At 35.9% G+C, this 26,536-nt stretch overlaps 2 protein-coding genes across 3 annotated transcripts; both read left to right on the forward strand.

The window, feature by feature from the left end:
* Nucleotides 1-459: 459 nt before the first annotated feature.
* Nucleotides 460-11,365, forward strand: LOC137963043 (COP9 signalosome complex subunit 3-like). Of its 2 annotated transcripts, none has more exons than XM_068810224.1 (12): nucleotides 460-576; nucleotides 694-931; nucleotides 2,716-2,831; nucleotides 2,999-3,245; nucleotides 5,195-5,252; nucleotides 5,357-5,446; nucleotides 5,652-5,714; nucleotides 5,803-5,892; nucleotides 10,580-10,738; nucleotides 10,813-10,934; nucleotides 11,012-11,084; nucleotides 11,164-11,365. In XM_068810224.1, exons 2-12 carry the CDS (start codon nucleotides 747-749, stop codon nucleotides 11,227-11,229), a joined length of 1,269 nt encoding a protein of 422 aa, XP_068666325.1. In that variant the 5' UTR covers nucleotides 460-576; nucleotides 694-746; the 3' UTR covers nucleotides 11,230-11,365. The 2 variants fall into 2 exon arrangements, with proteins under 2 accessions (XP_068666325.1, XP_068666324.1); XM_068810223.1 differs by having other exon boundaries at nucleotides 572-605.
* Nucleotides 11,366-12,209: 844 nt separating this feature from the next.
* On the forward strand, nucleotides 12,210-22,143 carry LOC137962441 (protein TPLATE-like). The gene is made up of 7 exons (XM_068809310.1): nucleotides 12,210-13,656; nucleotides 15,500-16,096; nucleotides 16,964-17,325; nucleotides 18,194-18,497; nucleotides 20,402-20,524; nucleotides 20,790-21,245; nucleotides 21,444-22,143. The coding sequence occupies exons 1-7, from the start codon at nucleotides 12,535-12,537 to the stop codon at nucleotides 21,966-21,968; spliced, it is 3,489 nt and encodes a 1,162-aa protein (XP_068665411.1). The 5' UTR covers nucleotides 12,210-12,534; the 3' UTR covers nucleotides 21,969-22,143.
* The last annotated feature ends 4,393 nt before the right edge of the window (nucleotides 22,144-26,536 follow it).

Below are 26,536 nucleotides of genomic sequence, written 5' to 3' on the forward strand. Positions count from 1 at the left end.
TTGGATTTCAAAGGTTAGGTGAATTTGTAATGAGATAAAAGAAGTTAAGAGGGTAAGCATAGGGAGATTAGATTTCGATAATATATTATGAATTATTAGTGTCCATGCACGTTAAAATATATTACAAACTCTAAAAAAATACATATTTATGAAATTTGAATTAACTCTAAAAATTCAAATTTTTTTTAAAATTAATAAATATCATGAACTTAAATTTTTAAATAATCAAAATAATTAATAAATGAATCTTTTAATTAGTAATATATTAAATTTAAATGTATTATCTAGCGTGTGTATATATAGCAACCACCCTTTTCTTACTTAATTTTCTCATAATTGTAACGATTTTTTCTGACCATAAGATGACAATACTTGATTTTTACATCTTTGAAGCTGCATAAGAATCCAGTTCTAACCAAACCTACTTCACCTAACCAATTTTGGTTCTAATAATTTGAGAATGAGAGGGGACAGGCTTGGGTTCATTGCTAGCATGAGAGATTGGGCCTCTAATGTAACTTCTTTTTGCTGGTCCCAAACTGCTCTCGCCTCTCAATAATTCGGTGGCAAAGGGAGGTATTAACTGTTCGTTCCTCGCTCGACCGGCACGTCCCATGCTCTCTCTTCCTCCTGCCTTTTTCTCTCTTCCAATTCAGTGTTTGCTAGACGGACAATAACGTTGGTTTCTTTCAGGCGGAGGCTGAGAAGGGAAAAATCGTTTTTCGTCTTTCCTTTCCCAGTTGCCAATGGATTCCATCGACGCTCTCATTGCTCATGTTCAAGGCCTTTCGAGCTGTCCCGAGGACCTCAACGCTTTACATGTACACTTAAATCAAGCCGAAGAACTTCTTCTTTCTCAGGTGAATCGGTTGGCCAATTCTCTCGACCAGCTAGATCCTTCCAAGCATTCTCTTGGATATCTGTATCTCCTGTAAGTTCCTCTAATTTTCTTTACTAAGCATCCTTGAGGCTTCTCTTTCCTGGTCTTTGGTAGTTTTTTTTTTTTGTGCTATTCTGAGAGTCGTTTTTTGGATGCTTTATTTTTTATTACTTGGATCATTTGAAGTGTGCGTTACTTAATCAGGTACTCGCCTCACCGCTTTGGTTCTTTTTGTCATTAATTTTTTTTTTTATTTGCATTTTTTGTTCGTTTCTAAGTGTGTATAAATTAGGGTTCTAGAATGGGGTTTTCTTACTTTTTGTCAGTTTGTACAAATAAAGCACTTGGGCGGTACAATGGGCGGTTCTCTTCAATTATCTTCCATTCTACTTTTAAGTGATTGTCGTGAAGGGTTTTGGTAATTTTCACAAATATGTTGGTCTCTGGGAAGTGTTCTCCAGTAGTTGTCATTGTTGGCAGGATATTGCTTCTGAGTACTTTGATTTGAAATCTTATATTCTTGACTGAAGGAAATGTTACCTTTGATCACAGTCCTTTATACGCAAATTTTTTGCTTTATTTATGTTATACATAGTTCCTTTTGATTTTGGATATTATGTCTTTCATCGTAACTTTTTTCCCTATAAGTTTTACTCAGCATTTTTTAATTATTCTGGTTGGTTTCCCCCCTCAATTGAATATTTCACGGTTTAGACTTGTACGATCTTTTTGAGTAGCCAAAATAGCCATGTTTCGGTTTTATATTTTCAAGTTACTGAATTTTCGCATCAAACATCGTTGGAAGAAAATTAATTTTTCCTTTCAAAATAAGAAATAAGATAATCTTCTATCACCCATCTATGTATAGTTGGCTGGAAACCAGTTAGAGGTTGTCCCTTTTATACGGAAGTGTTCTGATGTTTTGTATTCTATTAACACATCATGGTAAATTATGCATGCCAAAATCATGAATAAAATGCAATAAAACTTTCATTTTCTCTTCCAAGTTTTTCATTTATAGGGATCACAACAAATATAATAAGATCAGCTTTAAGTTTACTGAGCTTTGAAATTGAGGTTAATATCTGTACTTGAGTGATGTTGGATCTGGAAGGTGCAGCTTTTGGTTCCTTTTACTGCTTGGAGCTGGTTGTTTAAGCTGAGTCTGAAGTTATGCTTTTTAATCATGTATATGACTAGCTTCATGATGGAGTATCTCATCTTGTCATTCTTCTTTTTATTATTGTTATAATATGAATGATAGCATCTTATCATACTTACAATTGCCTTTAATAAGTGCTTAAGAACTGTTGTTTAGTTAGCTTTTGTATTTTGCTGTTTCTTTTATGTTTTTGATATATAACTGGTGCAATGGAATGCTCCAGAAAATCAACAGGATTTTCTTTTTGTCAAAGAAAAAAGTAAGATGTTTCTAGTATTAACATTGGTCCTTGCGTCTTCTTTTTCTAGTACCACAAGATCTGGTTTATGGTCATTTTTGCCTTTGTATTTTGATGTAATGAAAACAGAGTATGTACAAAAAAATAAAAATCTAGTATAGAGTAAACTCCAGGAGCTTGGAATACAAATTTGGATACTCGGGCTCCTTGAATCTAAACCGGAAGGCTCTCATTGTTGGGAGGTCATGATGTAAAATGACTACCAATTAGACAGCCTCAGGAGTGTGGTCGATGGTTAAATCAACTCGCTAATTTTTTCTTCAACATTGAGAGGCGCATAAAAATAGGTTTTCAAAATGTGCTATTTTTGGTAGAAGAACATCATATACTCGTGCTTTTTTTCCTATGAATGGAGTTAGACCTGCTTTTTGACAGGGAGGCATACACATCGGGTCCAATCTCAAGGGAGCAAGCTGGTGAAATTGTTCGGTGTATTGCAAGATTTATCATGACCTGTGAGGCAGAACAGATACGTTTGGCACCTGAAAAATGTATAGACCTGTGTTTTTCAGTGTTATCTTACCTAAAATATAAGCCTCTTGTTGACGTAATGGTTCTAAAATCTTCAGTTCAACTCATTTCTACACTTAAAAAAAATCTCTCTTATTTACATATTTTCTTTTCCTCTAAAAAAGCATATTTAACTTATATCTTGCAGTTGTATCTGTCTGTAAGAGGCTGAAGGATCAAGTTATGCTTCTTCAAGTGCCCATCCAAGGCATTGCGCCTATGAGGGGAGCTGTTCGTAAACTCCAATCCTCACCTGAACATTTAACTCCCGTACATCCTGATTTTCTTCTTCTTTGTTTGCTGGCGAAGTGCTACAAAGCTGGTCTAAGTGTTTTGGAGGATGATATTATTGAGGTTGACCAGCCAAGGGACTTCTTTCTTTACTGCTATTATGGGTGAGTCGTTGAATTGTTCCAGCTGCTTTCATCAAGCATGGTAGTACAAACTCCATAACTTGCAGCTTAATAATGTTTCAATCTGCTTATCATAATCTACGATTTTATATCAATAGTTTCTGTAGGTATTAAGCATTTAATGACTCTTCTGCTATATTTGCCTGAGAATTAAGCATTTAATATAAGCCCACTCAACTGTTGTGGGCTGACGTAATAACCATATTTGAGGATATTATTGATCTATTAAATTAAGGTCATTAAATGGTTTCACAGCAAGTGTGGGCCTATAACAAATCTGCAACTCATAGGCCCGTAATATAGAGAATTTGTAGCATCTTTTTTATGAGAGTTTTTTTTTTGTTTTTGTTTTATGCCAGTGTTAGAGTTGACAAAAATTAACTCTAGGGAACATATGTTTTTTCGGTGAACTTGCAGGATATGTAGGTATTAGTATGAAACACCAAATGTATGTTAGTCTATACCATATATCAGGGTTATGTGGGTAATTCACTCTTTTATCAATTACAGTTTTGTAAAGGTGAGTAATGTGTGAAAAAAACCGGGCACTGAAACGAGGGGCATTCAAGTAAACAAGAAAACCTTTCAAAAGAAAAAAAAAGGATGAATCAGGAATAAGAATTCTCTTTTGAGCCTTCAATGTCCTTACTCTGGCACTGTCTTGATAATATATAGGAAAAGGAGAGCCAACTTCCATATGTATTTGATGAACTGAGCTCATTATGTAAGTGATTCATCCTAAAAGATTTCACCAGAGAAATTTCAAAATATCATAGAGCTCCGTTTGCCTATATTATTTTTTTAATTTTATTTTTAAATTTTAGGTAATTCTTGTTTTTTTCTCTTTATTTTCCTTTCCAGATTGTATTAATTGCTTCGTTGGGAATTCCATGTATTTTCTCTTCTTCTTTTTGTGGAAAGATTAAGTATTTAAGAAGCTAACCTATTAAAGAGTTTGTACTCTAGGTGATATCAATCTTTTTGCTACCAGGTGAAGTTCCCAGCTCCATGAAAGGAGCAGGAAACACCCTCCTTAGCCAGCAAGTAGAATATGCCGTTAGCTTCTCTGAGAGAGTGCTGCCGTTTCAGAGTAGTTTTTTCTGTTTTTTAGTGAAACTCTGTTTCTGTCTTGAAAGTGAAAAAATGAAGAATTTCATTGAATTTTAGTTTCATCTTCTTTACTATAATCTAACTTTGTCAACAATAACATGCACTATTGGTAGGTAAAACCTGAGTGACATTCTCTTGCTACTTTAATTTTCTAAGTCTTTCTAGGTGTCATATTTGGAAGCCTTTAGTAGAAAAAGAAATATTATAAATTAGACAGATTACAAAACTCAAGCTAGAAAAAAAAAGGAGATCTTTGTGGATGTTGATCATTTACATTGCTATGCCTTCACTTCACTGAAAGTTGACTTTTAAGCTAACTAAAGGCAGGGTGATGATGTTGTGTCCTAAATAAACTATTTTCTGGTTCTGATATCTGAAACTAAGCCTATTATCTTCTAATAAGAAGCTTGTTGTTGTTGTTTGTAATGTGAGATTTTTTTAATGAAAATATTTCCTATTTTAGGAGATTCTTTTAGTTCTTGGCTGTTCACTGCATTTGTTGTGGCATACTTCATTGCTTCTTTGTCTTAAGTTAGGAATGCTACCCTAATCGGTAAAATAAAGCACAATGACATGTTATATTACAGTGCACAGGCATCAAAAAGTGAATTAAAAATTGTTATTTTTGTGTCTATGTCCATTTGGTAGGTAGCCTGCTTGACTTTGAGTTGCTTTTTAGATAAATGTATAGAGGCTTTTCATTAGCAGTTGTATTACATATAATTTACTATACTCCGATTATGAAGATGTGGAGACAAAATAAATATTTATTTAAGATTAAGGAGGATGATCCTAACCATAGCTTTGTTTTATTTTTACAGGGGAATGATAAATATAGGACTAAAGAATTTCCGTAAAGCATTGGAGTATTTGCATAATGTCTGTGAACAAATTGAATTCATTGGTTTCTTTTTCTTTAGCCTCTGTTCCTGTATACCAACTGTCAATGCAATTAGATTAACAAAAGTAATTTCATTCCACAGGTTGTCACTGCACCTATGACATCTTTAAATGCTATTGCTATTGAAGCATATAAGAAATACACTCTTGTCTCACTTATTTATAATGGGCAGGTGTGTTTGATTCTTCTGTTGTTCTTTCACTTTCTTGGTTAGGGTCTAAAGCAACTCAACTCTCGAACCACTCAAAAAATTCTTCTTTAATACTTGTTTAAATAGCATTATTTAATTGTTGGCAGTTAAACTCTGATCTAATTTAAAAGGTTTTATGCTAAATACTTCTATACTTAGTCACTAAATCTTAGAACTTTTGCTACAGGTTCCTGCTTTCCCTAAATATACTTCTTCTGTGGCTCAAAGAAATCTGAAGAGCTACTCCCAAGTAATTTTTGCAGAAAAGTTGTTCATCATCCAGTTTACTGAATTTTCAAGTCTAACAATCAAGTAATTTCTTAATTATTATTTTGCAGGCTTACATTGACTTGGTGGCCAGCTATGCCACCGGTAAAATTTCAGAATTGGAGACTTGTTTTGAAGCGAATGTGGAGAAATACAAAACTGTGAGTGTTTCCCAGCTTCTGCATTGTTTGAATATATGCTATGTTGCTCCAAGGGCACACTGTGGACTTTACCTATATGTGTTTTTTTCATCTGATCTACTGAATCTGGATGCTAATTTGCTGCATTTTTTTAATGGGCCTCGGATTATGTGGAAAGTTCAGAATGCCGTTGCCTAAGACAAACAGTTAGAAAAAGGTTATTAGCCATACTGTAGAAAGAGAACAATCTGATTGTCTTGTTTATATGCAAGTTGGAATTCGATATAGCAATGATATTTATTTTAGTCTCTCTCCTCATAGATGTTCAACCTAACACTTAATTGAATTTCTATGTCCTGGAATATTAGTAAACGAAGAGATTTCTTTGTTGTTACTTCTGTGATTGGATGCGACTCTTGTTACTTTGACTCATGAAAAGTTTCTGGGCACTCAGGTCAACAAAAGATTTGACAAGTTTCCTGCCATACATGTTTGCACAAGTGTTTAGGGGTGGCAAATTTTGACCCAATCTGTCATCCTGACTTGAGTCAGAGTCATTTTTTTTATGACCTGTGTGAACTTGGGTCTAAGGCTCATCCCAAAATGACTAGCTAACTTAGGATACCTTTTTCCTAATTAACAAACTCAAAATCTTTGTACTCACTAATCCATGTGGGACTATTCCTTAACACTCCCCTTTCACGTGTAGGCTATCTTTTGTGGCTCTACAAGTAGATAATTTTAGGTGTAGGCCCTCTTTTGTGGCTCTACAAGTGGATAATTTTTAGGTGTAGGCCCTGTTTTTGTGGCTCTACAAGTAGATAATTTAGGTGTAGCCCCTCTTTTGTGGCTCTACAAGTGGATAATTTAGGTATATCATCCTAAAATGACTAACCAACTTAGGAAACCTTTTTCCTAACTAACAAACTCAAAATCTTTGTATTCACTAATCAATGTGGGACTATTCCTTAACAACCTGAATTATGAATGTATCAGACTTAGGTTTATACCTGACCCAATTATTTAATGAGGTTGCATTCAGGTTTGAGACACAGGACCGGATAGGTCCCAATATAAGTGCTCGAAATAGTGAGGACATTCAGTTCAATATATTTGAATTGGGTCAAATTGCCAAATTCTCTTATTTTTTAATGCTTAAAGCAACTTGCCTACCATTATATATATATATATATATATATTTTTTTTTTTTTTTTTTTTTTTTAAATTCATATCCTTATTTTTCATTTTTTCCATAATATTTCGTCATATTAAATGGCTTGATCCAAACCCAACCAGAACCTGGATAGTTCAGGTTCAGGTCATGTTTGGATTACCCATTTAACAGCTGATTCAAGCCAATTGAGCTGGATCCAACTGGTAAGTTGCAGGAGAATATGCATGTCTCTCTCTCTCTCTCTCTCTCTCTCTCTTTAATGCTTGTGAACATTCCTGATTGGCCCATTACTGGCAGACAAAACTCATTTTTTCGTTCTCTTAACCAAGTGATGTTGGTCCAGTTGAATTCATCTTGGCTAGGCCTTCTTCTCTCTTGGTGCTTATTTCTATGCCTTAAAATAAAATATACAGAAATTTACTATCTGACTCATGAATAACTTTATCAAGGGTTATAAGCCTAGACTTTTATTGAGTTTCAATTATTAGATGCAGTAGATGTAAGGTTTTTGGTCGCATTCTTGATGGAAAGTTTTAGAGTTGGGTTTTGGGGTTTCTTAAGTTATAGATCTATTAATCCCAAACAATTTCATTAAAGCTGGGCCGTTTTTTTGGAAATAACTAGCTGAAGTTAGGAGGCATCTTCATAACTAATAAGCAAGAGATCTTTCTGAATTGAATCCAATATAGTCTTGTTTCTTCACTATCACTTTTCTCACTCTCAGAAAACTAGTTGGAGATGCGGATCACTTGGAGGGCATTTTTTTCCACCAAGGCTCCTTTTCATGTCCATAGTAAAAATAGACTTGGTCCAAGAGATGGAGAGCATACATCAAACATATCCCACATGGAATACAGATGGGTGGTTGGATGAACAAAATGGGCTTTGATTCACATTGATTACTTGTTGAAATTGGGCTGCTTCCTCCTGAAATGACTAGTTGAAGTTAGGGGCTTTTTCTCAACTAATAAGCACTTGATTTTTCCTTGCAAAAATTAAGTGACACTATTTTGTGACAACTACTCCCTTACCTTCAGATTAGGGGTTGTAGTAAGGTGGAGTAAATGGGGAACTTGCGGTGCCTTGCCCCTTTTAAAGTGGAGATGGTCTTCACCATGAAGGGTGGAGACTTGATCTAGTGAACATCACCCACCAGGGTTTGTTGTGGAGACAGCTTTTCATCCTAGGGACAGAGAGTGAAAATGAGGGGAAGGGCTCACGTCTCCTTCCCTCCCCCTCCCACTCCCTCTCCCTTATCGTGTGAAAATGAGGGGGAGCAGGGGAGACATTGAGCCTTTCCCCCTTGTTTTACTTGTACAAGGAGGTTGAGGCTCATCCCCCTTATAACAATAAACAATCCACAAATTCAGAGAGGGAGGATTGCTTCCCTTCCCTCCACTTCTTTGTGCACCCAGTAAGGGTGGGAACTTTCCTCCCTTCCTCACTATGTGAATTCCCTCTGCTCCCTCTCTGCAAGTGTGTGGAGTGGGAGGAAAGGAGGGGAACTCCCACCCCTGCCTATTTCCCTTTCCCCCTACGTGTAACTCTCTTTTCATGGACAGAGATGTGAAAGTAGATTTGTTAAGAGGAGAGAGGAGGCAATGGAACTTTCTCCTACTCTCTGCTTGTGCTCAGATCAAGTAGGATCCTCTCTCCTCTCCCTTCGCAGACTTGTACTTTTGCAGACATGTAGAGAAGAAGGGGAGGTGGCTCCCTCTGTTTTGGCACCTCTCTACTCATCTAGAAAGAAGGAGCTTGAGTAAAGAGGACAATGCTTCGTCTCCATTCTGCAGTGGTCAGGGTTGAGGACACATAGAGGACAAGAATGGAGTTGAGAATGCAGCTAGGCATCTTGAAGCAGGGAAGGGGTAACTTCTCAACCGCGTTGCTCGTTGGGGACATTTGGTCAGGTTTTCAGAAGTTTATCCGGAATTGTAGGACCATCTTTTACCTCATCATCAAACTTAGTCCTTATTATTTTATAAAAAGATTAATTAAATTATTATTTCATAAAAAAATCAAGGATGTAGTTGAAACGGACCCTGTGAGGTGAATGGGTCCGGTTCAATCAGGTTTGTTGAATCGAGACAAAAAAGAAAAAATTTGAATCGGGGGAAGACCCCCAATCTGACATCACATTTTCTATGATGTCGCTTGCCCACTCTAGTGCCGGCAATGGGGAAGGAGCCCCTACCCTCGCAAGTGGTGGTGGTGACGATGGGGGCCAACAACTAACAACTTGAACTTTTGGCATTTTTTCCTTGTTGAAAAAATTTTAGTTATTTGCTGTTGGGTTAAGCCTGGTTCTATCCAAAATGGCGGGTTTGAAACATGGGCACAAACTCCCAACGAAATACCCGAGATGTAGACTTTCACCTAATGAAGCTCAATACTCAAATAACTTGGGGAGGACATCTTATTCTGATACTATTGTTGGGTTGAACTTGGTTTCCTTCCAAAATGACTAGTTATGTAGGAGGCTTATCGCACAACCTTATAACCCAATCACTTTCTTTACACTTTTCAATATGGAACTTATTTCTTACTCAAGATAAAAAACTGTGCACACCTGGGGATCCTCAAAATATGTTTTTTTATTTGAAACTCCCAAATTATTTATTTCATCAGTCAGAGATAGAGGAGGTAGAACTGATAAAGATAGACAATGAGACCATCCATTAAAAGAAAAAGCAGTTGGTACTACTTGCTCTCTTTTAGTACGTGTTTACACAAAAATGATGTCAACTGAAATGAAGTTGACATAAAGTTATATTTGTACCTGTAAGTTAAGCTCATGCTTTTACTAGATACTAATGCAGCTTCTTTAACTGGGTATATAAAATGAAAAATTTGTCTCATACAACACAATATTTGTCTAGTTTAGGCTTTTGTCTATCCATTTATACGATCCTTTTGCTTTGTGGTGCTTGTGAATATTCCATGTTGCAGATTAAAGTAAAACTGTATGACAATGTCTTCAAAGATAAAAATATCGCGGCAACGTTGCTTACTGGCATGACCCTACTTACAGATGCAAATGTGTCAAAGTTTTGGTGAGGTTGCTCAACCCATGCTTGGATAAATGACCCATAATGCATGTTTATGTGAGTAAAAAGTGATAGTTTTCCATTTCAGCCATATGGCTTGAGTGATGTCCAAGTCTTTAATAAGTGTACACTGTCATTAGTCTGACACAGCTTTGTATCAGCCAAATGCTAAATTTCTGTTTCCCACACTAATATACTGACAAAATTGCTGGTTGTGCTTCTCCTCTTTGATGGAAGAAAATGGAGGCAAAAATCTAATTGCAGTTTAAGTTTTTTTATTTTCGGGGGGGGGGGGGGGGGGGTGTTCTTGTTTCCAGCTGTTTTGTCATGATCATTCTTAGGTATAGGTGCTTGATTTTCAAATATATATAGGTATGTGGATTCGCAATGGTAGTTTTAGTTTTATGACAGTTTATACATAAGAATGTACTTGGCGTTTCCATGACAAAGCCATGCACAGTTTTCTAAAACGTGTATTTCCATGCAGGACAATAACGTTGGACTGGTCAAGCAAGTTTTATCATCTTTATCCAAACGTAATATCCAGAGATTGACTCAAACTTACTTGACTCTGTCACTTCAAGATATAGCAAACTCGGCTGAACTAGAAAACTCTAAGCAGGCAGAGATGCATGTTCTTGAAATGGTATAATCACTCTTAAAAAGATCTCAGGCTGCAACGGGTGCATTTGAACTCACTTGTGCTCTTCTTAATTTTAGATCCAAGACGGGGAGATCTTTGCCACTATCAACCAAAAAGATGGGATGGTCAGGTTTCACGAGGATTCTGAGCAGTACAAATCCTGTGAGATGATTGAACACATAGACTCTTCAATACAAAGGTACCTTATTTTGTTTTGGCCCCTGTTCTTCTTGGCTTCAATCTTCTTTTTCATGTTTAATTGAAGGCAACCTGCAGGGTAATGACACTCACAAAGAAACTGAATGCAATTGATGAACGGATTTCATGTGATCCCGCATATCTGGCTAAGGTGAGTATCTGAGACTATCAGGATATTTCCCACTTACCAACTGACTGAATCTTAAATCCTGTATATTGTTTCTGCACAGAGTGGAAGAGAAAGGCCAAGGTTCGACTTGGACGATTTCGATTCAGTGCCTCAGAAATTCTTGTGAAATGGTGTCGCGAGGGTATATCAATGCGCGCTATTCTGTTGTGATGGAACATTTTAAGTGGACGAGTTGTAATTATCAATTTTGGTTATTGATCATGTCACCCTCACCCTTCTTGGTAGTTGGTCATTCTTCCATCTTTTTGTGGGTTCATGCCCAAGCTTTGAATCATCATTTCAAAGGGTAATGGAGAGGTGGTCGGTACAACTGATCCGTTCAGCTCCCTCTCAGCTTCTACCTCTGCATCTCTCTTCAAATAAAGGAGCCAAACAAAGAGGGATGAGGCTTGTTTTCCTTTTGTGATAGAAAAGAGGTTAACTGAAGAAGTGAGCTTCATTAATTATATTTTATTTTTGAATTTTATTTTTTTTAGAAAAATATTAGTTAACTTAATAGTAAGGGTATAAAATATTTAGTTAACTTGATAGTAAGGACCTCTAAGTTATAAAATAAATTTTAATATAATAACTTGAATTTAAATTTTATAATAACTAAGAATAAACTATTTATAAAATTAAAATAAAATACTACATGAATGCTAATTTATATTTATATTAAATTGCAAAAAATAAATTATTACTATATAGTGCAATTTGAAGTTTAAATAAATTTAATTAAATTCATAATAATTTTATTTAATGTTTATCACATATTTTACAAAATAATCATCAATTGAATGTATAATAATTAAATTAATTCAAATTAAACCAATATATTAATTAAATTTATGTAATATTTAGCTTATTTAAGTAATTAACTAACTATAGTATTAGTTACATATAATTATCAGTTTATTATAATTATTAATTACTGTTGTCAAAATATTTTAAAGTCAATAAAGATTATTTATAATTTAAAGTAATTTATTTTTTATATTAAATATTACTAAAAACAAATAACAGAGGAGAAGCCTCTTGCCACCACAACGGAGGCTTTTCTCCCTCAGAAAGTCCAAAGAAGACGGACAAGAGCGGGGACGATCAATTTTCCAAATAAAATGAATTCCACTCCAATTTTCCAGACATATTATAACACAATTTGTTGAGTGAAATTCACATTCCACTCCAGCTGGGTAGTTCTCTTCCCATGATCGGCTGGTTACTGATTGCTGACCAGAACGGAAAAAAGAGCAGAAAAGCAGAAACAGAGGGCGAAGAAATTGCGCAGTGCCTCACTCCTGCACTATTTCTGCAACCACAGGCTTAAAAACCCTGGAGCCTCCAAAATCACCCTTCACAACGTCGGAGCTCTTCTCCCCAAATTGTTCTCCACAACTGCTTACGAATTGCTGCAGTTTGTCGTCTCCAAATGGACATTCTCTTCGCGCAGATCCAAGCGGATCTGCGCTCCAACGATGCCCTCAGGCAATCTGGTGCCCTCCTTCAAGCGCTTCAGCAGTCAGCCGCCGGCAAAGACATCTCCTCCATAGCAAAATCTGCGTGCGAAGAGATCGTCGCGTCTCCCGCCTCCGCCATTTGTAAGAAGCTAGCGTTCGACCTCATACGCTCCACCCGCCTCACCGCCGACCTCTGGGAGATTGTATGCACCGGAATCCGTACTGACTTCGACTTCCCTGACCCCGACGTAACCGCCGCCGCCGTCTCCATCCTTGCTGCCATTCCCTCCCATCGCCTCGGAAAACTCATCTCAGACTGCAACAAAGAGATCTCCAGCTGCTTCGACTCTCCTAGTGATAATCTCCGCTTCTCCATCACCGAAACCCTCGGTTCCATACTCGCCAGAGATGATCTCGTAATTCTGTGCGAAAACAATGTTAATTTGCTGGATCGCGTCACAAATTGGTGGAAACGCATTGGGCAGAACATGTTGGATCGATCTGATGCGGTCTCCAAAGTTGCCTTTGAATCGGTTGGAAGGTTGTTTCAGGAGTTCGATTCCAAAAGAATGAGCAGGTTGGCAGGCGATAAGCTTATTGATAGTGAAAATTCTTTAGCTATAAAATCGAATTGGGTTACTCATATTGTGGATTTTGTTTGGAAGAAGAGAAATGCCTTAATGGCAAGGTCTTTGGTTCTTCCGATAGAGAGTTTCCGGGTCACGGTATTTCCTACCGTTTATGCAACGAAAACTGTGGCTTCAGGTGCTGTGGAGGTCTATCGGAAGCTGTCTAGGAGTAATAGCAGTATTGGTAGTGTGCTCAGCTCGGACAGTGCGGAGAGGTTTGTCGGCGTTTCTGATGTGGTTTCACATCTGGTGCCATTCCTGGGATCAGTAGACCCATCATTGATATTTGAAGTTGGCATTAATATGTTATCTTTAGCTGATGTTCCGGGAGGGAAACCTGAATGGGCTTCTGCAGCCATCATTGCCATTCTTACGTTGTGGGATCGTCAGGAATTTTCCTCTGCCAGAGAAAGCATTGTGAGGGCTGTTGTCATGAATCTCCATCTTCTTGATCTTCATATGCAGGCCAGTGTTCCTTTTAATTTGATGTTAAATGTTCATGCTCGGTTGATATTTTGTTTCAAAACATCCAATTATTTCTTCTAAAAGTATCAGTTATTTTCTGCTTTTACCTGCAGTTTATGTTCTATCACCCTATTTAATTGATACTATATTAATGATATGATGGTACATTGTGTTAAACACTCGAGCAATTTGTTTTGAAGAACTTCGCTGGTTCAGCAAATAATGCTGCAATAAAGTAATCTGAAACATATGATGATACATATATTTACAATCTTCTTTGAGTAACCAGATGTACTCCGTTCCTTAAAAAAAAAAATTCTGTCATATTTATTTGATTACTATGAAATGGATTGAAATGTAAGTAAAGACTTAAAGAAGCCAAACCTTAACAATGAATCTACCAAACATTATGCCGAATGGAGGACTGATGTTCTCGTGAAACATACCAGTGAAATGCTTCCATGATGATGATCTATTTGATCACAGTACTTAATCGGATTGATTATTCAAGAAACAAAGGTTGATGTTAGTCTGCAACAATTCCAAAAAGAAAGATACTAGTTAGGTGTAACGCTGACATGTACTGGTCTTACAAAGTAATTTGTTCTGTTTTTTTGCTAAAATCTGTTCTCCTTCCAGGAATCTTTCATCTCATGGCATTGAAGTTATTTATCTAATGTTTGACTCATAATTTAAAAAAACAGGAAATGGAAATGACAGACAAAATGAGGAACTGAAATGGAAGGGTGGAAATTTTTTTGTTAAATGTAAACCTAAGAAATGATTGAAAACATTTGAGAAACTATTACAGAAAGGAAACAATTAAAAAACTTGTAAAAAACAGGTAAAAAATGAACTAGAACTTCCTATAAATTTGGTGACAAATGATTTATATAAGTAGTTAGTGGTGAATTCTTATTGACAATAATCACCCAATAAATTTATAATAATGAATTAATTATAATAAATTTTACTTATTTTAAAAAATAGATTTTACTTAATAAAATAACTTATTCATTCAAATACTTTAAAAAAATATTATTCTTGACCTTTTATTCTAAGGAAATATATAAACATAATTTTCTATGAAGTTTCAAATAAATTTTCAGTAACTTCTATTACAAGTTTTTAAAAGTTTGTGATTTGTTTCCATAAATATCCAAAGAGTTTTCTATAAAACTTGAGAAAAGTTTTGGTGTAGTTTCTGAAATGTGATTCCAAGGTTATGAGTTTCCTATCCTTATAAAGAGTTTTTAGTAATTATAGTTTGACAAACCGTTCATGTTTTGGCCTGATGTCAATTTTGAATCTGCTGCCACATTGCTATATTCTGGTTCCATGTTTTTTGGCCTCCAATATTTACTGATTTGTTCTTCAAACAAAAAACAATGTTGTGACTAAACTATTAATCTTGTGTATTCTCTTAATCACTTTCTAAGTTGATTAAAATTACCATTAATGTCTGGGTTGTTTTACTTTTTTGAATTTTGGGTTTCATGATAATGACCAGTAAAAATTGTTCTGATGTTTTATCTACATTTGATATTTATAAACAATATAAAATGTTTTTCCTCTGTTGATTTGCATGTGAGAGCAGGGATGTCAAAATTTGAGAATGGAAGCCATCATTTAATAACGTCTGTTATTTATTTCTCTTCTTATCCTTCTAGAATGTCTACTTCTTTCTATTTCATTTTTTCTAAATGGAATGTTTTTTGGGACTGCATTTCTGAATGTAACTTTAACTGTCCTATTTTGTCATCATCATATTTAACCAAGTATGATACCCACCTTTATTCAAAGAGTATTGATTAAGATGTAATGCAAAAATTTCAATTTGCAGGTGTCTTTGTTTAAGAGGTTGCTTCTCATGGTTAGAAACCTTAGGGCAGAGTCTGATCGCATGCATGCGCTAGCATGTATATGTCGTACAGCTCTTTGTGTTGATCTTTTTGCTAAAGAAAGTGTAAGGAGGGGTCAGAAGCCTCTCCCTGGTACTGACATTGCTGCACTTTTTGAAGATGTAAGAATTAAGGATGATCTTAACAGTGTGACAAGTAAAAGCTTGTTCAGAGAGGAGCTGGTGGCTTCATTGGTTGAGAGTTGCTTTCAGTTGTCTCTTCCACTGCCAGAACAAAAGAATTCTGGTACTGAAAGTAGAGTTATTGGAGCTCTAGCTTATGGAACTGGATATGGTGCACTGAATTGGACAGAGCCAGCTTTGGAGGTGGTGGAAGTTTGTAGACCTTGTGTTAAATGGGACTGTGAAGGGCGAACATATGCGGTAGATTGCTACTTAAAGTTGTTGGTTAGGCTCTGCCATATTTATGATACGAGAGGAGGTGTTAAGCGGGTGAAGGATGGAGCTTCTCAGGATCAGATTTTGAATGAAACAAGGTTACAGAATTTGCAGCGCCTACTTATTAGTGATCTGCTTGAGGTCTGCTTTCTGTACCTTTGAGTATGACCCCAAATTTTCCTCTCCATTTGATGTAATATATCATATTAAAAAATTTCTTCAATGGTGCTTCTCCATATGGTTGTTGCTTCCACTTTTTCTCTCTCTTGAATAATGTATTGTGGTGGTATTTGGGTCATTGATAATCTGAAATTTGCTTGTACATAACTTGAGTTCATTCACACAATGTTGTAACATTTATTTGCATTTGAATCTGCTGAATCATTTTGTTGGATGTTAAATTCTGTTGGGAGGGACCTAGACCACTAGCTAGCTTTTGCTCAATTCTTCATTATTTGGAGCTTCATCTGGAAATGCTCATTTTAACAAGGACTCATGGTTTTTATTTCTCAATTTCTTAGGGCCCTTACTGTTTCTTTTTTTTTTACAACAATATGTAACTGACTTTTTTTTTTTAATTTTTTTATTTTACTAAAGAACAACAATCTTCACTTTATAACTCTGGAGGTTGTGTTTTAGTGGTCACTTTTGACTTATGGGCACTTTGATGTGACTGTCACCTTTTAGTTGCAGCAATTAGATTTTTTTTTTTAATGTTTAAGCAAAACCTTTTTTTCTTTTCTTTTTGTATGAACATAAGAATTTAACCATGATTCTTCAGAAATCATGAGATATTATGTATTTTGGGCATCATATAATAAATTGAAGCTTGAAAAAAATATAATATTCGTCATCATCTAGTCTTTTCATTTAAAAATATTACTTATTTCCCTAAACATTTTTATCTTTTTCTTAGTCCTCTTCATCCCTTATTTCCTTAGCTTTTCTCTATTTTTGTGATTTAGGTTTAAATATATTATATTGAGACAACCTTGTGTACTTTCTTAGGTGAATACACCAAGAATTTGTGCACGTCTGCTGTGGGCAGTGGCAGAGCACTTTGATCTTGAGGGTCTTGATCCCCTTCTGGCAGATGACCCAGAAGATCCATTGAATATTATTATCTCAAATGTTCACAAAGTGTTGATCAACATGGATTCATCAGCAACAGCAACAAATCGGCTTCAAGATGTACAAGCTGTTCTTCTGTGTGCCCAACGCTTAGGATCACGACACCCCAGATCTGGTCAGCTACTGAGTAAGGAGCTCGAAGAATTCAGAAATAATAGCTTATCTGATTCTGTAAGCAAGCATCAATGTCGTCTTATATTGCAGATAATCAAGTACATCACTGCTCACCCTGACAATCGGTAAATATAATGTGTCATGTTCTGATTACCTTTTTATCTAGTTGAGTTATTCATCTGTGCTCATTCTTCATTGCTCTCACAATGACAGATCAGATCTCACAATTTCTTCCATGTGTAAATTAAAATTGCTTTTAGGGATGGCCCAAATTTCTTGAACCCATGGATCTGACCCAAAGCTGACCTGAGAGCATATATTTCAATATGAGGCAAATTGCTGTCAGATTCTTGTTAATTTTTTTTTCTCAGCATTGCTCTCTTCTAATGCATCCCCCTTGGAATGCTTTTCAAAAAGATTGAAAACCAGGATAAGATTTGAGATCCTTAATGATAGAGAGGAGGTTCTCGATGCAAATAAATACTGAATAACAAATACATAAAAAAACATTGTACTGAGGTGTACTACTATTGCACCTGATTTTCTTCTCTTATTCTGGCATTTCTTTGAAGCCTTTTCCAACCTATGTTTCATGAATCCTAATGCTAGAGTTCATGCTATGAGATGTGATAAAGGTCTATGCCAGTTGTCAGTCTACCTTATTCTCTTTTTGATGTTTTTGGGACAGACAGTTAAAATATTGACTGGAGACACCTATTTTTTCTCATTTTAAAATTCATTCATGTAAACTGTTTGCATTCATTAGAACCCATGTAATGTGATCAAGGTCTTGTCAGGTCTGTGTATGGTAAAATCTAGAACTTGTGTAGTTCATGGGAACCAGATTCATCCCAACTCATTGTACCCTTAACTCCACTTGTTAGGATTGGTTGAATGTTTTTGCTGTTGACCTACAAATCTCAGTCCCTTACTTCCTTTTGTAGTATTTTCATGTACAAGCTTGTAACTTTTCTAATAGCATATAATCATCAGGTGGGTTGGGGTAAGTGAAGCCCGAGGAGATTATCCATTTAGTCACCACAAACTCACTATTCAGTTTTCAGAGGCATCTGCAGCGCAGGATAGGAAATTGGAGGGTTTGGTTCACAAGGCCATTCAGGAACTTTGGAGGCCTGATCCTAGTGAGCTAACTCTTTTGCTAACAAAGGGTATTGACTCTACTTTCCTGAAGGTGCCTCCGATTGCAATCACTTTGTCTGGTAGCAGTGATCCTTGTTATGTTGAAGCTTATCATCTTTCAGATTCAAGTGATGCAAAGATTACTTTGCATTTAAAGGTCGGTCTTTCTTGTACAGAAAAACCATTATGTTCTACTGTTTATTATTCTGTTTGTGAGACGTGTGATCATTTTGTACATAAATTTCGTGTTCTTTTTTTAGATCTTGATATTATCATATTGCACTCAAGTGAAAGCTTGTCCTTATAATTTTAAGTACTTCTAACTATATTATAGGGCATAACTGTGAAATGTCCCAAGAGTATTTCTTGGTTACTGCACCTTCCTGTTTTGCCACTATTTTCAGCTTTAAACTGTCTTTTCTGTAACAGCTTCTCTAGCTCATGGCTGTCAATCTCTCTTTCAGGAACTTGTATAAGTTTTATACTCTTTTAACTAATTAAAAAATTTCCTCTTATTGCAGCCTAAGATAGCATTTTATTGTCTTTTGCTGTGCCTTGTGTAGCTTATGAACTTTACGGACTACTTCATGTTAGTTCCTGATCTAGTTGGTTTCCCTAGTAAGAAATTTATTTCTAATCTCTGTGCAGTACCTAATGAAGGGGAGTCAACATTTTTCTTTCTGGAACTGGCAATATAAGTTTGCTGCTCTTGTGTGTAACTCTACCCTTGCTTCTGTCTTATGGAATTAGTACGTTTTTTTTTTCTTTTAGTGGCTAGTGATAATTTTATTAAGAAGAGAGGGGAGACATGAGGCGTACTAAAATATGTTAGTACGTCACAATGTCACTATGCACCCATCTTTGGCATGTGAATCAGCAGCCATTTTGCTGATTTTGGGGTGTGAAGCCGTGTGATAGTGAGGGAGTCAGCAGTGTTCAGGATTTCTTCAACCACGTGCAGAAGGCACCATGGGGTTGATGTATCCTTGGTGCACCAGCTGATAACAGCAGCAGCCTCCTTTTGACATGACTGGGAATTGGAACTGGTGACCAATTCAGTAACCATGAAGGAGAGCACTAGCTTAGACAATGAGTGGGGAATTGAAACTGGTGACAACAATTCAGAGTCCATTTAGGAGAGCACTAGCTTAGGCAATTGATGGAATAGGATGTTCTTATGGAACGAGTGTATGAAAACAAGGTTTCACCGCTAGAATTATGGAAAATTCCCCCATCTGACAGGTCCTGCATTGCCAAGTGAGCATCTGGCAAAGTGACATTGATGTTGTTTGGGTGCAGCGAGAGCAGCAATAGCTTTTTTCCAAATTTCAGAGGGGGGGGGGGGGGGGGGAGAGATCATCTGGCAAAAGTGATATTGATGTTGTTTGGAGGTGGGGGGACCAAGATTTAATGTTCTGTTTGGGTGCAACGAGAGCAGCAATAGCTTTTTTCCAAATTTCAGCACTTCCAAATCCACCACATTCCATATGCAACACGCAGCAATGATGAAGAGTGTGCACCAAAGGAGTTTACTTAGGTGGGGGTAGGGGGATATAGGCACATTGAGTGATGAGATTTCTGGAGGGATTGGGAAGACAGACGTTGATATTGAATAGTTAACAGATATGACACCGTTTTTTTTGTGGGCAAAGGGGCAGAGAATGGACGGGTGATCAGTGGTCTCTTCAGTAATGTTATAGAGCCTGCAGGAGTTTATTACTGTGGTTTCTCACTAGTCTAGATTGTCCACAGTGAGTTCCTGTTTTTAACTGACACCAGTTGAAAAACAGATCCTTTAGGGGGGGCTGAGGAGCTTCCAGATCATAGTAGGGGCAGTGTCCATAATGAATAGCATGAAATTGTCAAAAGCCTTCTGGCGCATTATGAATTGTACACAAAACTAGTTTATGTTATTAATTAGTAAAAAAAAAAGGGAAAATTATTATTGCCTGGGTGTTGACTATCTTGGTTTAAATGTCATTCAAACAAGGCTTAAATTTCATTATATTCATGTCTTATAAGTTGAAATGCATGCTAATCTAACCAGAGGTTCTTTTGCAGATTCTAAATTTGACTGAATTGGAACTCAATAGGGTTGATATTCGAGTGGGGCTGTCTGGTTCCCTATATTTCATGGATGGGTCTCCTCAGGCAGTGCGCCAGTTGCGGAATCTTGTTTCTCAGGTTTTCTTTTTCAAGACTGCTGTACTTTTTATGTCTACTATTGCTTTAGGAATCTATTGCATAAAGTGTATAAATCCTCCACTGGTCTCCTCATGCAGTGCACCAATTGTAGAACCTTATTTCTCAAGTTTTCTTTTTCAATTATATATATATATATATATATTCCATAAGCCTAAGACTTGTTATTGAAATCTCTGGGAAGCAGTTCTGTGTTTTCTGAAGATATTGAGCATCTTCATGATTCATATAATCTTCCTATTGTCAGGATCCAGTACCTTGCAGTGTGACTGTTGGAGTTTCCCATTTTGAAAGATGTGCTGTTTGGGTTCAAGTGCTGTACTATCCTTTCTATGGAAGTGGTGGAGCAGGTGACGTTGAGGGAGATTACACTGACGATGATCCTCAGATTCTGAGACAGAAGCGAAGCTTAAGACCGGAATTGGGAGAGCCTGTGGTTTTGAGATGTCAACCATATAAGATTCCTCTGACTGACCTCCTTCTGCCTCATAAGATATCACCTGTTGAGTACTTCCGCCTATGGCCTAGTTTACCTGCTATTGTGGAATGTACTGGTTCATACATTTATGAAGGAAGTGGTTTCAAGGCTACAGCTGCACTGCAAAGTGGGGCATCGCCCTTTCTTAATGGACTCAAAGCACTATTCTCCAAACCCTTCCATCGTGTGTGCTCACACATCCTCAGAACAGTAGCGGGATTCCAGGTTTGTTTTAACGTCTGCTTAAAGAATCTTGGTTTGGAAAAAAAACTGAATTCAGCTATTCTTTTTGCCTTTACATGTTGATCTGAAGCAAAGTGATGGTTTCAGTGCAGGCTTCTTGCTTATCGTATATTTTGCTTATACTTCATTTACTCGTATTCTAATTGTTTTGGTTTTCTGTCATTTATTCTATTCAAACAGTTTTGCTACAGTGCTAAAACATGGTATGGGGGCTTTCTTGGCATGATGATCTTTGGAGCTAGTGAAGTCAGCAGAAACGTTGATCTGGGAGATGAGACGACTACGATGATGTGTAAATTTGTTGTCCGAGCCTCTGATGCTTCAATCGTCAAGGAAATAGGATCAGACTTACAGGGGTGGTTAGATGATATTACTGATGGTGCAGTTGAATACATGCCTGAAGAAGAAGTAAAAGTGGCTGCTGCAGAGAGGCTAAAAATATCCATGGAACGAGTAGCATTGCTAAAAGCAGCCCAGCCACCACCCCAAGCCCCGAAGGAGGAGGTGGAAGGGGATTCAGAACAATCTGATGACGAAGAAAAAGAGAAGAAAAAGAAGAAAGAGAAAGATGAAGATGGTAAATCAGAGGGAACTTCCACATTATCTGCTTTAACTGCAGAGGAGGCGGAGCACCGTGCTCTTCAGGTAGCTGTACTGCAAGAATGGCATATGTTGCGCAAGGAGAAATCAGTACAGGGTCGTTGACATTATATTTCTCTCTCCAGGTTAGAATCATTCTTTTGTATTTTAATTTTCTTTTCTTTGGAGGAATTAATGCGGTAATTGTGTAAATGTTGTCACGGGATTTTATTTTTTTCGAGTTTTTATCCCTAAACATACGATACAAGAGAAGTTGCTAAAACCATAGCCTGTGTCCTCACTTTTTATGTTCGTTGAAGGTACATTTCCTCCCCACCATAAATTGTAGAGACATGGAAGTTGTCACTGCACTTCGATGCCTAGCGAGTAAATACTAAGTACAAATACTTTGTAAGTAAAAGGATCGACTGAATTGCAAGGATTTTTTGCCTTTTAATTAAGCACACTTTGTGTTTTGATAGGAGATAAATCAATGGAACAACAAAGTAGAACTTCACAAATAATTAAAATGGTTCTACTCATGTGATTAACAATACTATGTATGAAAGATTAAAATTATATATTATTTTTTTTCAAAGAGTTTTGATATTGAAACTCGTAACTTAGATAAAATAATTAATCAAAATTTAAATCAACCAATTAAAGTAGTAAAATAATTATGAAAGTAAAAACGTATACTTAACTTGCTTAAAAAACTCAAGTTGAAGGCCTCAATTTTTAAAAATTTAAAATTTGGGATATTTTACTAATATCTTACTTGAGATTTTCTTTTGAATATTTTGAGCTTGTACATGTACTCGACTCCATATGTTTGTGCTTCACTCCATGTGAGTATGTGCTTTTAACTCCCTTTCCTTTTCAACCTTTACTTTTAATAATTTTTTAAACTTCTTTTCTAACATATGCTAATTGTATTCATTTCAAGAGACATAAAGTCAAGTCCTTTTTAAGATTTTACACTTTATGCAAACTTAGAATAAAGAAATCAATAACCTATGTTTGTTATCATCAAAATCTGGGTTTCTGGAGAATCCTTTCAACTTATTTTTCCTCATTCTCCCCCTTTTTTTATGATTATAAACATATGATTTAAAATTTAACCACATGTCATGAAATGCATTCCAAGTGAATGTGAATTAACTTTCCCTTATTTATCACCCACTTCCTTTAATTTCTTGAGAAATTTTAATGGCTCCCCCTTACTTTTTGAGTATGTGCCAATGCTAAAACTAATCTTTCACCTCCATCTTATATCTTCCTTCTCCCCTGTGTGTATTTTTAAAATGTCTAGTCTTTCTCCTCCTTTGGAATCATTAAAATAAAGCACAAGTTAGAAGAAAAGAGATATTTCATTTCAAAATTTGTACTAGTACAAAACAAAGTGCTTTTTTGTATAGTAATTTACATCATTTGGAGGAGGTGGAACGAAGGTGGAAGGTTGGTCCTCTCGATGATGCCCAATTTCAATCCCAAAAGCCTCAAATCACCCACAAAGGGACTAATGGCAACAACAATACATGCAGACACACAGAGGGATTAAGGGCAACATTAAGTACAAATACTTGGTAAATTAACAAATGACTTGAGTAAGAAGGATCTCTTGCTTTTCAAAATAAAACACAATGTGCCTCTTGATAGACAAATATATCAATGAAACAACATAGTAGAATCTCACAAATACTTAAGTGGTTCTACCAATACGATTAGCAGGACTAGGTATAAATAATTATGAATATATGTTACTTTTTTCAAAGAGTTTTGATATTGAAATTTAAAGCTTAGACAAAAGAATTGATAAAAAATCAAGCAAACTATTGAAATAACTATGAAAATAAAAACATATACTTAGCTTGCTTGAAAATTCAAGTTGAAGACTCAATTCTTCAATTTCAAAGTTTGTGGCAAGATGATCACTGAGTATGGATGGGAAACACTTCAAATTTTGTGGCTAAGATTGTCTTTTAAGCTAGTGAAGGTTTGGGTATTTATAAGATTGAAATCCAATTCAAAAACTGGTTGTTACTAGTTTATAACCTTGTTTCTAGCTCTTGCTAAAAGCCCAATAAATAAAATTTATAAAATATGAAACACACTTAAAATAAACTATTTGTGATGCTTGTCATTTTGGTATAATATTTTAGAGGTTTGGCCAAATGTATTGACTTTTGATATGCTTGAAATTCCATTTCTAAAACATGGGGTCGAATCCTTTGCTCCAATGACTCTTTTTAGGCTCAAGTTCACCTTCAATTTCATTATTGTAGAAGATGTCTAAATCTAACAAAGTACTCATAGAGATTCTCACCTTGCTTCATCATATACATCTATTGAAAAATGCCATAAATTTTTTGAAGATTGTTAAAGTATCTCAAACTTCTTTGGTTGTATCCAAGTGAAAAAAAATTGTTAGCAATTGGCCCTTCCATACTATTTATCAACCATTTTATATCCAAAGTATCTTCCTTTAATCACTTTTGATAGCAAGGGTCATCTTCATCAACAGGTGACTTGGTCAAGTGTCCAACAAGCTCTCTTGTGATCAGGAAACATTTTACTGATTGTGACCATTAAGAAAAATTAGATAAGCCTTTAAGTGAGATAGTAGTGATTTTAAAAAAATCATGGTTGCTGAAATCAACATATGAACTAGAAGATTTTATCTGCCATGTTGGACAGCAACTAATAAGTCAATTGAGGACTTCAAACACACATGTTCAAAGTATCAAGGTAGTATCAATTACCCCAAAAAGGACTTGTTGAATACCTGAATTCAACAAACATTGACACAATTTTTTAACTAAAAAGCTAGAATGAAGAGGACATGCACGACATTCTTAGCAATGTGAGTTTCAATCGATTTAATTTCACAAACTTGCAAGTATTCCTACGAAAAATATGAAGAAAAATTAGAGGAAAAACAAACACTTTATAAGAAGACTTCTTGCAATAGCTAACACCAAACACTGCTTTAGCTTTTCTAGCAAAAGAAGATGAGAATTCTAGCTCATTTCAATACAACTCTGGCCAGCACTTCAAGTGAGTTTTTGATATCTTAAGGAGGATTTTTTTAGACAGAAAATCAACTTTTGAAAGAGCATAAGATAGGTCATTGAAAGCAACAATTTCAGCCCTCAAATATCTAATATTTATGCATGATATGACATTTTTCACATCATGAATTGGACACCCAACAACGTGAACAAAGAACTAGATATTTTTAGTAAAATAATACTTTGGTAGCTAAGAAATGATTGATTTATCTAATCAAGAGACCTTGTTGAAATTTCTGGAAAAATTCCTTCATTTTCCTTGTTTTCAATGGTTGCCTTGGACATCCACCTTCATATACACTTCTCTTGTCATTCTTTTTTCTTCTTAGAGCATCTTACATGAAAAGCGTAGAACATCTGCTTTGATACAATGTCAGATTCTAGGGTTTCATACTTAAAAGAGTTAAGGATGATGAATAAAAGAAGAGAGAGAAAAGAGAAGAAGAAAGAGAAGTCTTGACATAAGAGAGAGAGAGAGAGAGAGAGAGAGAGAGAGAGAGAGAGAGAGGGAGGGAGGGAGGGAGAAAGAGATTAGGGTACAAAAATACAGGAATTCGAATTAGGTTGTTAAGCCCTTTCTATTTCTCTTATTGATAATAAAAGTTTTATTGCAAAAAGAGATTAAAAACATTACACAATCTTAATTTATCTTCTTTAGCAAATCCAAACTTACTATAAATCAGATTTGACTCCTTGTAATTTGTAGCTGAGTGCATGGGTTCACTCCTTGATCAAGGGATCGACTCTGGATTTCTAACTTGAGAGATTTTTTGGTGATTTGAATATCATAAATTTGTGTGTTTAGCTACTTATGCATGTGCTCAACTCCATATGGGTGTGTTTGACTTCATATGAGTATATGCTCGACTTCTCTTCTTTTCAACTGTTGCTTGTAACGACCTTTGAAATTTCTTTTCCAATTGTTGCTAACAGTATTTAGCTCTAGGGACATGTGCTTGACTCCATCAACTTTTTAACCATTGCTTTTAGTGAACTTTTGAACTTCTTTTGTTACCATTGCATACTATATTCAACTCTAAGAAGCGAGCTCGACCCCATTCATCGTGTGCTTGACTCCATCAATTTCTCAACCATTGCTTGTAGTGAACTTCTTTTTTTATCCTTTGTTGATCATATTCAGCTCCAAGAAATGTGTTCAACTCTATCCATCATGTGCTCGATCTCATGAACTTATGGTTGAGTTGATTGTTGTGTGTTCTCAAATTCTGTCTTTTAGAGTCGACTCTTGAGGATTCATACTCTATGCACACTTAGAATCAAAATCATCAACAATCTAAGTTTATTACCATCAAAATCTGGTTTTATAGAAAACTTTCCTCATTCACTACTAGACTCCCATGAGCCAGGTTTGAATCCAAATCCATTCACCTCTAGATCCCCCATCTCCCACTAAATCTCCATCCACACATAAAAACATGCAAAATTCAACATTTAAAAAAAAAAAAAAAAAAAACTTAACAGTTGTTGTTGGTGAGGCGTCAGGCCTCAAGGCATAAAGATGAGCATATAAGTTTGCTCATTATCTCTCCTGAATTGTAGTGATTGATATTAGTATTAATGGGGACGAACAATCTAATTCATCAAATAAACCACAAAATGAGC

The sequence above is a fragment of the Aristolochia californica genome, unplaced genomic scaffold, assembly GCF_029961685.1.
Source record: "Aristolochia californica isolate CCGP_79_NKW_82.1479 unplaced genomic scaffold, dmAriCali1.0.hap1 SCAF_4, whole genome shotgun sequence".
Classification (NCBI taxonomy): Eukaryota; Viridiplantae; Streptophyta; class Magnoliopsida; order Piperales; family Aristolochiaceae; genus Aristolochia; species Aristolochia californica.